The sequence below is a fragment of the Battus philenor genome, unplaced genomic scaffold (assembly GCF_028537555.1).
Source record: "Battus philenor isolate CCGP_79_NKW_IND1 unplaced genomic scaffold, ilBatPhil1.0.hap1 SCAF_18, whole genome shotgun sequence".
NCBI lineage: Eukaryota > Metazoa > Arthropoda > Insecta > Lepidoptera > Papilionidae > Battus > Battus philenor.
In genome coordinates this window covers 9,446,033-9,460,035 of record NW_027181680.1, presented here as the reverse complement: position 1 = coordinate 9,460,035, position 14,003 = coordinate 9,446,033, and the positions used below count along the sequence as shown (strand labels likewise).

At 31.2% G+C, this 14,003-nt stretch overlaps 1 protein-coding gene across 1 annotated transcript; it reads left to right on the top strand.

Moving 5' to 3' along the window:
- The first annotated feature begins 6,116 nt into the window (after positions 1-6,116).
- Positions 6,117-11,983, top strand: pasi1 (pasiflora 1). The gene is made up of 6 exons (XM_068763677.1): positions 6,117-6,207; positions 6,288-6,549; positions 7,299-7,366; positions 9,473-9,592; positions 10,158-10,208; positions 11,804-11,983. The coding sequence occupies exons 2-6, from the start codon at positions 6,363-6,365 to the stop codon at positions 11,888-11,890; spliced, it is 513 nt and encodes a 170-aa protein (XP_068619778.1). The 5' UTR covers positions 6,117-6,207; positions 6,288-6,362; the 3' UTR covers positions 11,891-11,983.
- Positions 11,984-14,003: the final 2,020 nt, after the last annotated feature.

Below are 14,003 nucleotides of genomic sequence, written 5' to 3'. Positions count from 1 at the left end.
AAACGATATAGGAAATCGGCGGCCTCTCAATCCGAATCCGAAACCCGAGCCGAAGCTCTTTCAGGAGCCCTAGGACTTCGCTACGTTTAAAGAAGTTAGACATCCTCCACTTCCTGCCAACTCCAACCCGCAGACCCTGGAATGCGGGAGGAACGAGGCGGCAGGAGGCGATAAATAAACGGAAATAAGTTGAAAGAAGAATGATAGAAAATTGTAGAATAAAGCAGACGAGAATGACAGAAGAGTACAGAAATAGGAGAAAAAGAAAGTGAAAAAATCATTAAATAATATGAAACCCTGTTCTACAACAAGATGTGCAGTACGAGAGGTACTCAATATGAGGGGCCATAAAAAACATCACAACACAATCCGACAATCCTCGGCTTCTAATTCTTAATAATTCCTTCTAATTCTAACTACCTCGCATAAGGTATTCGCGAAAATATTACATATTTTTATTTTACTACATTACGCTGCTGTTACAACTTAAGAATATTAGCTTACACATTAATTTACAACAAGTTGCACAACCAATGTTATGAAAACATATAAATCAAACAGTATAAACATAAGAAAAAAGGAAATAAATGGTCATAAATATTCCAGAGTGATACTATGGATTAGTCCGAAATTCTATCAGGTAGACATTTTAAAACATTGCACATTTTAATTAATTTATTTTATTTTAAAGTAGAGCAGAAACTGCGCAAGCTTTAAAAAAATCACTTAATCATATAGCGCCCTCCTGAGAAGCCTTAAGCGACATACACATCGGACAAACATACATTTATTATATGCTGTGCTATCACTCAAGACTCATTCTCATCAACAAGTTTACAAATTCCATTTTTTTATACGGAAGCAATATTTACATGAATTATTGACGTAAAGAAAACGAGATTCACAACACGAACGGATTAAAGTAATAATTTTTTTTACATCTACAAAAAATGTCACCACACAGCATTATTAGCAACAAAGTCAAGCGTCGCCTATTAAAATGAAGACATGTTGGCGTAAATGGAAATGTTTCATTTATCTTTATATAGAACTGAATGCACCCAAAGACATTTATACCATTCCTTTACGCTTTTACTATCTTTTTATCATCATCATTATTATCTTTTTAGCTGTAGGAATTAGGCCTCTCCCATAGATTTATAATCGATACGGCTAGAAGCGGCCTGCATCCAACTTCTTTTCAAGACTACCAACAGCCTTAACAAAATCATCTTTGCTGGTCATTATTATTTTATTATACTCTTCTAGTCTGTTCGTAAATTATCTGCAATTGCTCTTTACAGGAATATTTGTCGTGTCCTGAATAAAAAAAGAGTCAACAAGTCGGCGGAGCCGTTCTCTAATTTGCATTAAATGACACATTAGGTGATTTAGTTTATTTATATAGATGGATAGACATGTACGCAGTTACGTCAATTGATATAAGAGTCTTTAGCAATATTATTCATTTATAATGTGAGATAATATATTCATTTCGAATTAATTTTTTCTCGACATATGTCATTGAATCTTAAAAATAATCTCAGACACCATCAATGTAAAAAAGATAACATGGAGACACTTTCGTGTAAGAGTATAAATAATAATTTAGGTAAATAATTAAAATCAAATATTTATATTCTTTTATTCGCAATTATTATCCCTTCGAATATAATCTGTAAACTAAATTTCCATTTAAATGGTAAGAACTCTTAACGGGAACGAAATATATTAAGCAACGGAAAGTTTTAAATAAAACGGAACACATTAACCAGTCACGATTTTCGTACAAAAATATAATCATTTACTATTTACATTGGAAATTTTCGTAATCATAAACTAACTTGCATTTATATGATAATATGCTAAACAAATATTAACTGATATTCAATTCCACCTTTATTAATGAAATGAAATTTGAACAATATTGATATAGACTAACACGTTGCTTATTTAAAAGAATAGAATATGTACATATATAATAGAAGAGAAATAGATTTACGTTACAATATTGAAATTTTGAGAATTAATCAGAAAAATATTCTTTGAAACTGAACCGACGAAAATGATTATAAAGTGTTAAACATTGATCTTAAATAAACATATATACAAAAATATATAAATATGGCAAATGCCTTATACGACAGTTTGTGGAATCCTTCTTGCACGTCGAGTGTTCCCGTTTCGGGAAAAAAACGTCAAAATGTTTTATTTACGCACTGGAAAATGGAACTAACCAATGTCTATGAACTAACCATATGTCAAATATCATTACAATAAAACATTGCTTTAAAAAAAATCGTATTTATTTAATCTTTTTTTAATTGATTATTCATAACTAAGACGACAACGTCTGTTCGTAGTTTTAAACACAGGATGATTTGTTAAAGATGTTAAAGCTTTAAAGAGCTTTAAGCCGAGCTTTTACACCAATTCTTAATCACCTGGATAAAGTGATCAGTCTGAAACATGTAACATTACTTTATTTTTTATTGAAATGCGACTTGATTATAAGTTCCGGCAATGAAAAGTCTGCAGGGATAAATAGTAAATAATAATTAATTAAGATGTACTTAATTATTCGAATTTTGAAAACGTTTTTTTGTTATTATACTATGATTACGTCATTTATTGGAAAAAGTGTACTATAATAATCGACGTAAAATGAATTTTCATTCACCACAACAACCATCCTGTATAGAATAACATAAACATGTCGACTGATTTTCCGCTTTTAAACGTTATCATTGGCTTGTCAGTTATTGACATTGCAATATTTTCGCGACGTAACACGGCGCCAATATATTATCACACGTTCAACCGATTGCGCAGATACTATCGGTCAAGCCCTTCGTAAAACTTTAAGGCGCATGCGTTTCAATATATGACGCATCCGTTAGGTTATGATAGATTTATTGCCTTCGCTTCTCAGCTTTTTTTTTAATAATGTGATTACTTTTTTTAAGGCCAGACATATTGTGACTTAATATTATATATTATGCAGAGGAAATTTTACAAAAAATTTTAAACGGTAAAATCGTTATATTTGAATTTTAATATTCTATATCTACTTCATTCTTTTTATTTATTAAATAATTTCTACTACAGTTTTTCACAATTTACTAAAATATAAAGTTAACAACATAAAAGACAAATAGAAAAATATATAACACATAATAAAAAAGGTAGTAAATTGAATATAGAAATGCGTGGCAGACGGATATTACGGCTATTTATTCCAGTGGAATATTAGAAATTAGGACGGAATAAATTCAGGCAGACAAAGTTGAAAATTAACGACATTCATATAACCAAAGTGTGTACACCTATCGTCGTCGTCGCTTCAGTCCATAAATGCTCAATGTACGACATAGGCCTCTCCAAAAGATATTTAAGGGAGAGATATACCATAATCGCCACGCCTGGCAGGCGAATTGGCAATCGCAATGTGATATTATGATATGCAGATGTCGCTGGTGCGCCTACTCTGAAATCTTTCTGTATGTATTCATGTAAAACATTAATATAAAATTATTAAAAATACATGAAGCTTATTCGAAATTATCTCTATTGTCTGCGATACATTCTTTAAACCTTGAGATCAGTTATCAATAGCAGCACACACTCTTTCTATGGGAAAATTCATCACTTTCAATGTATGAGTTGTTGAAGAGCAACTCATAAACTGACCACATATCGTAATTCAGTAAATTAAGATCAAGACTAGATAACGGCTAGTCGTCAGCTCTGATGAAGTACGAAACGTTTGTTTCAGCATCGAGTCTTGCTGATAGAACAATTTTTGATTACTGAAGATGGTATTTGTTAAAAAGCTTAGCTACCTTCTTAATAATGTTATCTTGATATAATTGCGCAGATGTTTTTAAGCCTTATTCATAAAAATATGGCACAGTCACTCCTTCATAGCTAACACCCCAACAAACCATCACTGAAGTCGGATAATGCCCGCTTTGTACTCTGTTGACTAGTTGGGAAGCTTCTTCAGAGCTTTAAGCGTTAACATAGTCATTTTAAATGTAAAAATATCGCACAGTTTTATAACATTTTCTCATCCTTTTCTGTGACCTTTGCGTACTGTTTAAGTAGTTGTTTTGGTTTTATTACTCTGTTCTTTATTTAAATTATTAGATAAGAAATGACCAGTGCGTCTCTTACTGGTGGCAAATCCTTAGTAATCATAAATCATAAAACATGTTTATGAATACTATTTTTATCTCTCGTGATAAAAATTTTCTTTCGGGCAGGATTTCTTCGAATTTTTTCGCATAGTGCATTGATCGCCTCTTTCTTCCGAACAATACGGATGGCCGGATCTTTTTCCGTCACAAACGGAGCTTCCATTATACTTATTGATTGCCTGGCACATAAACATTTGACTAATACAAAGCGTGTGGAGGATTTAATAAAATTTTATTTGCAATCACAACTTCTTCAAGTAATGCAATCACATCTATTTAGTTCTCTTTATCACCCCACTACATTTTAAAACCACAAAATATTTTACAATATATTAGCGCGAAAGTAAGAACACAATCTGATAAAAATTACAGTTTTCAAATTCAAACGTAATATTTTGTTTATAGATGTCGCCACATTGAGCCACCCACGCCGCGCGACTATGGGAAGTCTTCACGATAATATAATATTCCTGCAGGTGTTAAAATAGCGATGTAATTTTGTTAAAAATGAATATTTAAATTTTAAGTCATAGGAGGTTTAATAGTATGAGTCTATTGATTATACTTAAAGTATTAAAATACTCGTTTAAACGAGTAAAAATCCTATTTGTATTATGAGGGTAAATTTTTGTTTAAACTACAGACATTATTCACACATATAAAATACAAATACTTATAAATTTTTTCAGTTAGTTGTGTCATATCCATATGTATATTAGTCCCTTGCAATGTGAAACACTGTACTAATTGTATTTTAGGAAATAAATGCACAAAAACCGACGCAATCATCAATTCACTGGTTAGTTACCAATCCAAGGTCGAAATAAATCTTGCAAACCTGTATAATCATTTTGAAATACAGTTACGATTATCATAAACAAGCTTCTCAGAGAACAGACAGGGATATTTGTTCCTCTTATTTATATTCCTTAAAAGGAAGCTTGGATGATTTACAGTTATTTTTTTAATAATAAATCATTTAATTATTTTAACTTCGAGCCATGCAGCAATTCAAAATAACGAATTTGTGTTACAAGTTTAGCAGTTACTAAATGTTGATTTATGATAAATATTAAGCAAGCAGCAATGAAATTAGCCATACAATAAAAGTTACATTACGTTGCACAAAAAAGATATTTTTTTTCAATTTATAAAAAAATTAAAATATATATGATAATTAAAACTTTTTAATACTTGAAGTGCTGAGAGTAATGCGAAGTGTCATTCTTAGCTAGTACACATAAACAACAGTAAAACTTTAACTATATGTTATTTAAACATTCGGTATTTAAAAATGTAAGCAATAAAGTATCATAGTTACACACAAACACAATTTTATTTTTAGTCATAGTGATAAATATTAGGAGTATTTAAAACGATATAAGCAAAGAAGCTTTAATTTTGAAAATAGTATTGAGTTGATAAATGAAATCAATCTTTGATTGAAAAATAAATCCTAGCAATGTTACACTTAGAGTTCAAGATTTTTAAGTAAAACACTGCTTATTATATTTTAACTATTTGCATATTATTTGTTTGCATCGAGCTAACGTCGAGATCTTAATAACTATATTTTTCTTTTTATTCTCTTACTCTACTGCACCTTGATTTCTTTGTAAGCATTTTGAGTGTCTTGCACCGGAATGTAATAATCAATGACTTGCTAAATAAACTAGTCAAAATAATTTCCTTAAGTTACTAAACACTGCTTAAACCATACTTAGAAGAATAATATAAAAGCTTGGAAAAGTGGTAAGTTTTTTTTAATATTATTCATTTACAATTTAAAATAAAAAGAAATATTTTAAAAAAAAATTTGCATGATGTTATCAAGCCGATTTTTATAATCTGTCTTTCATTAGAAATTTGTTGACGTTATTTTTTATCTGCAATTTGTTTTCAAGTGGCAAATGTCAACAAAACTGTTTTAGTAATTTATTTTGTATATTGGATAGGATTAAATAAAATTCACCTTAAAATTGTGTTATAAATGTTTTAAAAAGTTATTGTATGTCGGCATTTGTAAATTAAAAATAGTTACTCTCATTACGAATGTGACAACAATATTTAAAATAACTGTGATTTTAGGTGTGGCCGACTTGTTATTAGAAACTGTTTAACGTATTTTCAACATAATTTTGACGACGTTTTATAACATAGACCATGCCTGTATTGGAATCTTGCTGGTCGCCATGTATTTGGGCTTCGACGGTGAAATCTGGCAGTCGAGCTGTGGCAGCATACACAGCTGCGATGAGCTTGATATTAATAACGTTTATTGCTTACCAAATGAACGGCGGAGACTCCACGCAACTTTGGAATCCTTTATTTGAAGCTGATGTCAGAGGATGTAATTATTTTACTATATTTTAAACAACTTTGTCAATGAACAGAAGGAAAATAGTGCAAAGTACTGTACAATATCATGTTTATTCTGCAGTTTCTAGTGAGATTTGATAATTTTTTTATTATGCTAGGTAACAATGATAATTATTGATAATCATCATCATTTCACCTCCTAGACATTCACTGTATAATGCTTAGAGATTCATAGCTGTCTTTTTGTAGCAAATTTAATGATTAATTTGTCTTTAGGTGAAATCACCTAAAAGTACATTTCATTTCAGGTCAGCATAGACCTCCCCCATTAATTTCCAATAAAACCAGTTGACGGTGGCATGCATCCCACATTTTCAATATACTTTTACAAGTTTGTCTGTCTACCGTGTGGGTGTTTTTAGTAAACAATATTTGTATTTACCAAACTGGCTGTACCATACTATATATCCCACTATTGTTAATTGCTCAATCAACAACATATACTAAAGGCATTAATATTATGTCCCCTTAATTATGCACTTCATTTTGTCATAGATTTCCTCGCACACTTAGAGTTTTGTTGAAGTTTATCTATGAGAATTAAAAAGAACCTGTCATTTATCAACTGCTAGAAAGTGTGCCCTCGGCTTTAAAATTTATTTTAGGTATATAAATGTTGCAAATATGTTAAAAATTGCAACTGTATCATGTTGCCAAGGTTTTGTTATATATCTTTCTTTCACAACATATATCTGCAGCAATACTTTCCCTTGATTTCAGCTCTACAGGTGTTTGGAGCAATTTTTATATTAATTCTAACAATACTCATAATCTCATCAGTGTTAATGGTAAGTGAACAAATATGCATTATATTCATTTATGCTTAAAACTTTAGTAAAATATATAATTTTAAATATAAATGTGCTTAATTGTAGTAAAATAAATTAAATACTATTATCTAAGAGATAAGATGTTCAGATGGACATTTTCATAAAGTAGATATAGTATTTTTCATGACTTCAGTTGTATAATGTCAACTGTCAGACTATGACTTTTTTTGTTTCTTCCTCCCTCTCAGAATGTTCCGGGAATAAGTTAGGCAAGTGTCATTAAAAAGGTCAGATGCACGACCTGTTGCAACTTTTTCTGGGTGTTTTTTTTCCACGAACTGTGAAACTCTCTCCCACATTCCTAAGATCTCCTTTATCTCACTTGTAGAAATAACCTCCTCCTCTGACTCCTCAAAACCAATTTCTTGCATAACCTCAGTATGCTGCTGTGACTGTAACTCTTCTATCTCCTCAGTCGTCAGTTCCTGGGTGTGCTCCTCGATGAGCTCGTTCACGTCTCTCTCTTCCACCTCTAGACCCATGGATTTCCCCAGAGATACAATCTCCTCCTCTACTGAAACACCGGGTTCCAATTCTTAATAACACAACTACACAACTTATCACAGCGGAAGCACGCTGCTAACAGACCGTGATGGCGCGACTGCGTGTTACTACCGAACCGAACTCGTATCTCGAATTTCGCTCGTAACTAAAAGCAAAAAATCACTTGCTCGTCGGCTCGTATCTCGAAAAACTCGTATGTTGGGGTACTCGTATGTCGAGGTACCACTGTATATAGCTACTATTGCTATGCAGCCGTAGTCATGCAATGAAGTGCACCGCCTGCCAGCCTGCAGATAAATGTGCGTGCGGTAAACAATGCGAAACACAACTACCATTGTTAATTTACTCTACATGTGTTTCACCCCTCTATGGGGCATCCTCAGGAGATGTTAGACCAATCAGTGCCAAACACTGAGTCAAGAATTTCCTCTCCCAGAATTTGAGACCTCAGTGGCCATCTGGTCTGTGCTGTGGCCCACTGCCACTTCAACTTGCAAATCTGCAAGCCTATGCTGGTTACTTTAAATCATTTCATTGGTCATTTTATTTTAATTGCATCAAGTACAATTATACAATACAGTTACTAATTCTCATTACAGTATTCTTTTTATCTTACTTTTATTCCTCTATAGATCACATTATTTTCGGTTTTTAATTGTGAAAAACACTTTTGTATTCAAAAATCCCATGGTGCTTATGAGCAAGTTACGTGACACACTACATCTGATTAGTAGATTCTCACAAATACAGTAATTTCTTTTGTATATACCTTTTAGTAGCATATTGAAGTTGTACATATTCTGTAACTGAATAAACATTACTAAATTTGTATCTGCAAATTTAATCATAATCATTTCATCCATAAGATGTACACTGCTTGACCGCCCCCCCATAAATTTTTAATAAAGACTGAAAGCATCCTGTATCCAGCATTTTCTTACACTGAACTTGATCATAAATAAAAACTGAGTTCTCTTACCTTCGTATCTGGATATCACTGTGGTTTTACACCAAACAATAATAAATAAATGTTACTTGTCTGCTATCAAAAAAAAATTTATATTGACAAAGATGTAAAGACCAGGTGACATAGTGTTGTGAGCATTGTATAATCTGTACATTTAGAGGGAGAATTATATCTTTTGGATAACATCTCAAAATGGCATGTCTCTCTATATATGTATATATGAAAAAAAATTGTGTAGGTTACTGTACAATCTGCGTGGAACTGATATAGAAATCAGATAAACAGTGAAACTGTAGTATATAAATAGTTTGGCACACTCCATTTTAAAACCAATGGTGTCTGAAGTAAGAAAAAGTGTTTTCAAAATTTAAATCACTACATATTAAATTAATATATTCTTTTTTGTGTTCCCTGTGACTTTGTTGCTGTTCCTATTGACAAAATATAGCAGTAATACATATTACGAACTCGTCTGTATAAAGATGATATATATAAAGCTCTTTTAAAGTTTTTAAACTTGTAGCTAATGATCCTATATATTAGTTAATATAATGTAGCTATAATCTTATAAAAGCAAATTTTATTTATTACAGGTTATAGGAATCAAAATATGGATGAGAGGTTTTATCCTGCCCTGGCTCATCACTATGGGAATAATAATATTGTTTCAATTTATTTTTGGGCTGTGGCTCCTTGGTGGATACTATATTTATGTAAGTTAACCTTTTATCAATGGTCAGACAGAGAACTGCATTATTTTCAGTCGAATGACGCCCACTGCGAGGAATTTCCATTCTCCAAAGATCAATGGGGAGATATAGCACAATCGCCACGATTGGCAGGCGGGTTGCCGATGGCAATGTAGTACGGTACCTTTGGGTATTGGGATGCTGTTGCCCTTGCTCTCGAAACATATTGTAAGTACCAATATTGTATGCCGGGATTTAAACCCACCTGCGGTTGCAAGTCTCAGTCTTCTATCATTTGGCTACCACTGCTCATAAAATATAGTAAATGCGATATATACACAACAAATACTATACTATATAACATTATACACCTGCTTACTAGTTATATCTGCACCACCTTGGGTTGGCTGGTAGAGAATGCCTACAAGACATTATGTCCCCCAATACTCAAGTTAAATAAAGAAGTAAATAATTCAGAGTGCATATTATGTCTTATTATACATTATGATATCTTTATAATTTTCTTTTGATTTTAAAAATAGTTTGGGGATAAGAAACCGCAATAATAATTAACAATTTAACATTACAGTTGGACGCTACATTTGCTGCATTGGCTGATTTCTTATGGATGGCTTACAATGTAAGTATTAATTATAAAAGTCTGAAAAAATTTACTGACAAAATATAAGAACAATTTTTTTCTTGAATTATTACTTTTAATGTATGGTACTCTCATTTGATTGGTATCTTGCTGGCCAAGCGTGGCGGTTATGATATAGATATATTTCGATAATTCCCTGATTCCCCATAGATATCTTTTGGTTAGGCATAGGTCTAAGGTAATATATAAGGTAAGGTATAGACTTTACAGTGTGCATCTATGTGCTGATACGTCGACACGTAATCCAATAATCAGTGGTTTCAGAAATAATAAATAATGTAAAGATTATATAGTAAGAAAAAGAATTTTTATAATAAGATCACTATATTAAAATAAATTATTGTTTATTATTGCTTTGTTGTTGTTGTCTACTATTACTAATCACTTCATACAGGATGTTTGTAAATAAGCTAAAAAGCTTGGTGAATGTATAGCTCATTTGTCATTAACCAATCATCCTATATTGTTCATACTATTTTTTATTATTTTTACCATTTTAATTTTTGTTTTGCTTATGGATTCAATATGAGAAATTAATTTTGTAGTTCCTAACTTAACTAAAATATTGTGCACATATCTCATTAATATGTGCTACTAGTTTTAGGATTTGTTATACAGTGTTTACCAATGTGAGGCCGACAGGTGGGCCATTTGATTTTTAGGGGCGGAAAATTAAAAATGGACTCGATACGAGTTTAACTCTTATGCTTTAATATAAAAAGGATATTTAATACATAGGGAAGCGTAAGAATTTAAGCAAGGCTAAGACGGGGCAGGGCACCTAAAAGGCTGAAAAATACTGCTGTAATGTATTTGATGTCATGAATAAAATCTGGCAGAATTAAAATAAAGATTCCACAAATATAAATAAGGCTTCTAAGGGAGCCCTCCAGCTTAATTATTTTCAAAGAGATTTAAGTTATACACTTTCACCGCACTGCCATCTTCAATGCACTAAAAATCTAAATGCTTATAAGGGTAACAGCGACCGTCACTAAAATAAAGAATCACATATGGTATATAATAATTTACACATAATCAGCCCTATATCATTTATGTATAGAAACTTTGGTTATCTTATGTATAAATGCAAAGGTGTGAAGTGCAAGTGAAATTACTTTAAAAATTCTGGTTACTACATATTAAAATTAGTTATTGTAAAAAATATGTCACTGCAGACTGTACTGCTAGAAGTTATTGGCCTTTCACATTTAAAGCGATCACTTTATATAGTTTGATTGGATAGCGTTTAGCAAATGAGCTGAATGACATTCATCCCTTTGACCAATCATCCCATACCTTAATTAACATTTTCCTATGACACTATGATCTGTAGAATAAGTCTGAATTTATAACTGCACTGTATTGCAAATTGTTCCTTTTCCTTGATCCCGTTTAAGGTGTTCTTCAGCATGAGATATCTCATCCTTCACCAATCATTTGTATGTCATAACATTTCAGTCATTGTCATTTGAGTGATTTTTCAGTCGCTGTATGTATTTACTCCCTGCTACTTTTAACTTATTAATAATGCTTAATATATGTAAACAATAAATAATATTTTAATATTTCAGATTTACTGCTGGTTATGCGTGCTGTCCCAGTACCAGATTATATTGCAAATGCAGTCACCGAATATTGAAATCTTGATTGAATATTAACTGTAAGTTTATTACACCATACCATTAATTAAATGACCTATAAATATATGTAATTCATTAATATTAATTACAGTTGTTGTTAATGCAATAAAATGTTACGCTAATAAAAATATATTAAGTTACTTAAAATAGAATATGTTGTGAATTAATTAATTTTAAAAATTATTTAATACAGGTTTAGTAAAATTTGCAAATGACTTAAGATTGTATGTGGAGAAACTCCAATGTATAATAAAAATTGAATTGACTCAATTGAACTTAGAAATAAAGAGATGGGTTATTTGGATCAATATCTAAGGAACTTCTACAATAAAGTATAGAGGGAACTTCACTAAGTTAATAGAAGATAAATGTAAAGAAGCTTTGGAGGCTGTACCTACGCACAAGCCGGTTTAGTCATCCATCACTTTACCAATTCTTTTATACAAAAGTGCATTCCATATTTACCTTACGATACTTTAAATTCACAACGTCCGTATATTATATAAAAATATTTAGATATTATTTTATATATGACCTTTTTTATGAATTAATTTTAATTTGCGTCTAATTTTTTACTTAATTCCGTCCAATTAAAATAATTAATACAATATACGATTTATTTTTTAAAATATTTAATATAAGGTAGATTTAGTGTTTTTTTTTATATTTGTACACAATACATATAAAGCTATTTATTTATGTAAAAATAATGTTTCAACAAGCAATGTATAGTACCTGGCATTTGATTTGGCACGAGGGAAATGAAAAAAATATTATAAATTAAGAAACCAATATGCAATATGCAGAACATGAACAGTAGTACACCGCCCAGCAGCTGAGTATTAAGACGCGATCGCAAATCACTTGTTCGATTTCAGAGATAGTCTTTTATATTTCAGATTGTGTATTAATTATTTAGGAATGCCACTACTCACAAACAAGTTTCTAGATGATGGGCAGCAGCGTCCTATGCATACCATAATATCTCACTTCAATCGCCCATCCGTCTGCAAAGCGTGGTGATTGTGGTATATCTCTCTTATATGTCTTTGGGTGGTATTTGCCTTGCAGGGGGCGTCAATGGGCTGTAACAACGATGCAGAGCATAATCCTTAATTTATTCATACATGAGTACATGGTAAATATAAATCAGTAACAATTATTTTTAAATTATGATGAAGCTCCAAAATGTTACTTAATATATGTTTGGAATTATAATTGACAAATAATTATATCTATCAGTCTTTTTTGTGATTATGTTACACCAAATAAATTGAAACCGACCAGTAATGGTACAAAGGGAAATAAAATCGAAACCTAAAATATTAATAAACATGTTACAATTATTATTAAATCAAATGCCGGGTAATATATATTCCAGTGAATATTTCTATGATTTATAACTTAAGTATTTTAGTACATAATTGGAATTGTAATGCTTTGTAAGTACATATCATAACAATGTATGTTTACAGTACTTTAAGATATCGAATAAAAATGTTTACTTGTTCATCTTTGATACAAAAAAAAGCCAACAATATTCAGTGTATAATTAATGCTTAGAGATACAAAAATTTGATATTAAATTTGGTTTTGGAAGAAATTTTAAAAAAGTACATATCAGTCGTTACACAACCATTTTTGGTCGTAGAGCTCCCGTAGATATTTCAAATATGGATGGTCAGTGTGAGGCGGCCTGCATCCAGCTTTTTCAGACGACTTTAACAAGGTTGTGTATGTCCTCTGAAGTGCATATAGTAGATATTAATTTGACAATAACATGTAGGTTAAATATTTAAAACTGGCATGCACTAAAAAGGGATTGACATTCTTAGCCAATGATGGCAAAAATTTCAAAAAAAAAATTGCTAGAATAATGTACAGAAATGTAATTTTAACATTTCATTAACAATTACTTGGTATATATAAGTTAGGTGTATATACCAATCATTTTTTATATGCATACACTTAATGAAATAATCCTATGTTTTGACTACCTTTGGGTTTATGAATTTCTCAAAAGTAATAATGATCTTAGCCCATTTACCAGATTTGCCGATGTCAACATTTCGGTGACAAACCATTAATACAAAATAGTTTTGGAGATGTATTTATTCGACCAATGTCAATT

Excerpts from the sequence above, each read along its gene's own strand:
- pasi1 (XM_068763677.1), top strand. The coding sequence starts at position 6,363 with ATGCCTGTATTGGAATCTTGCTGGTCGCCATGTATTTGGGCTTCGACG. Across the intron at positions 6,550-7,298 it reads TGAAGCTGATGTCAGAGGAT|CTCTACAGGTGTTTGGAGCA; the intron begins GTAATTATTTTA and ends CCTTGATTTCAG. Across the intron at positions 10,209-11,803 it reads TCTTATGGATGGCTTACAAT|ATTTACTGCTGGTTATGCGT; the intron begins GTAAGTATTAAT and ends TTAATATTTCAG.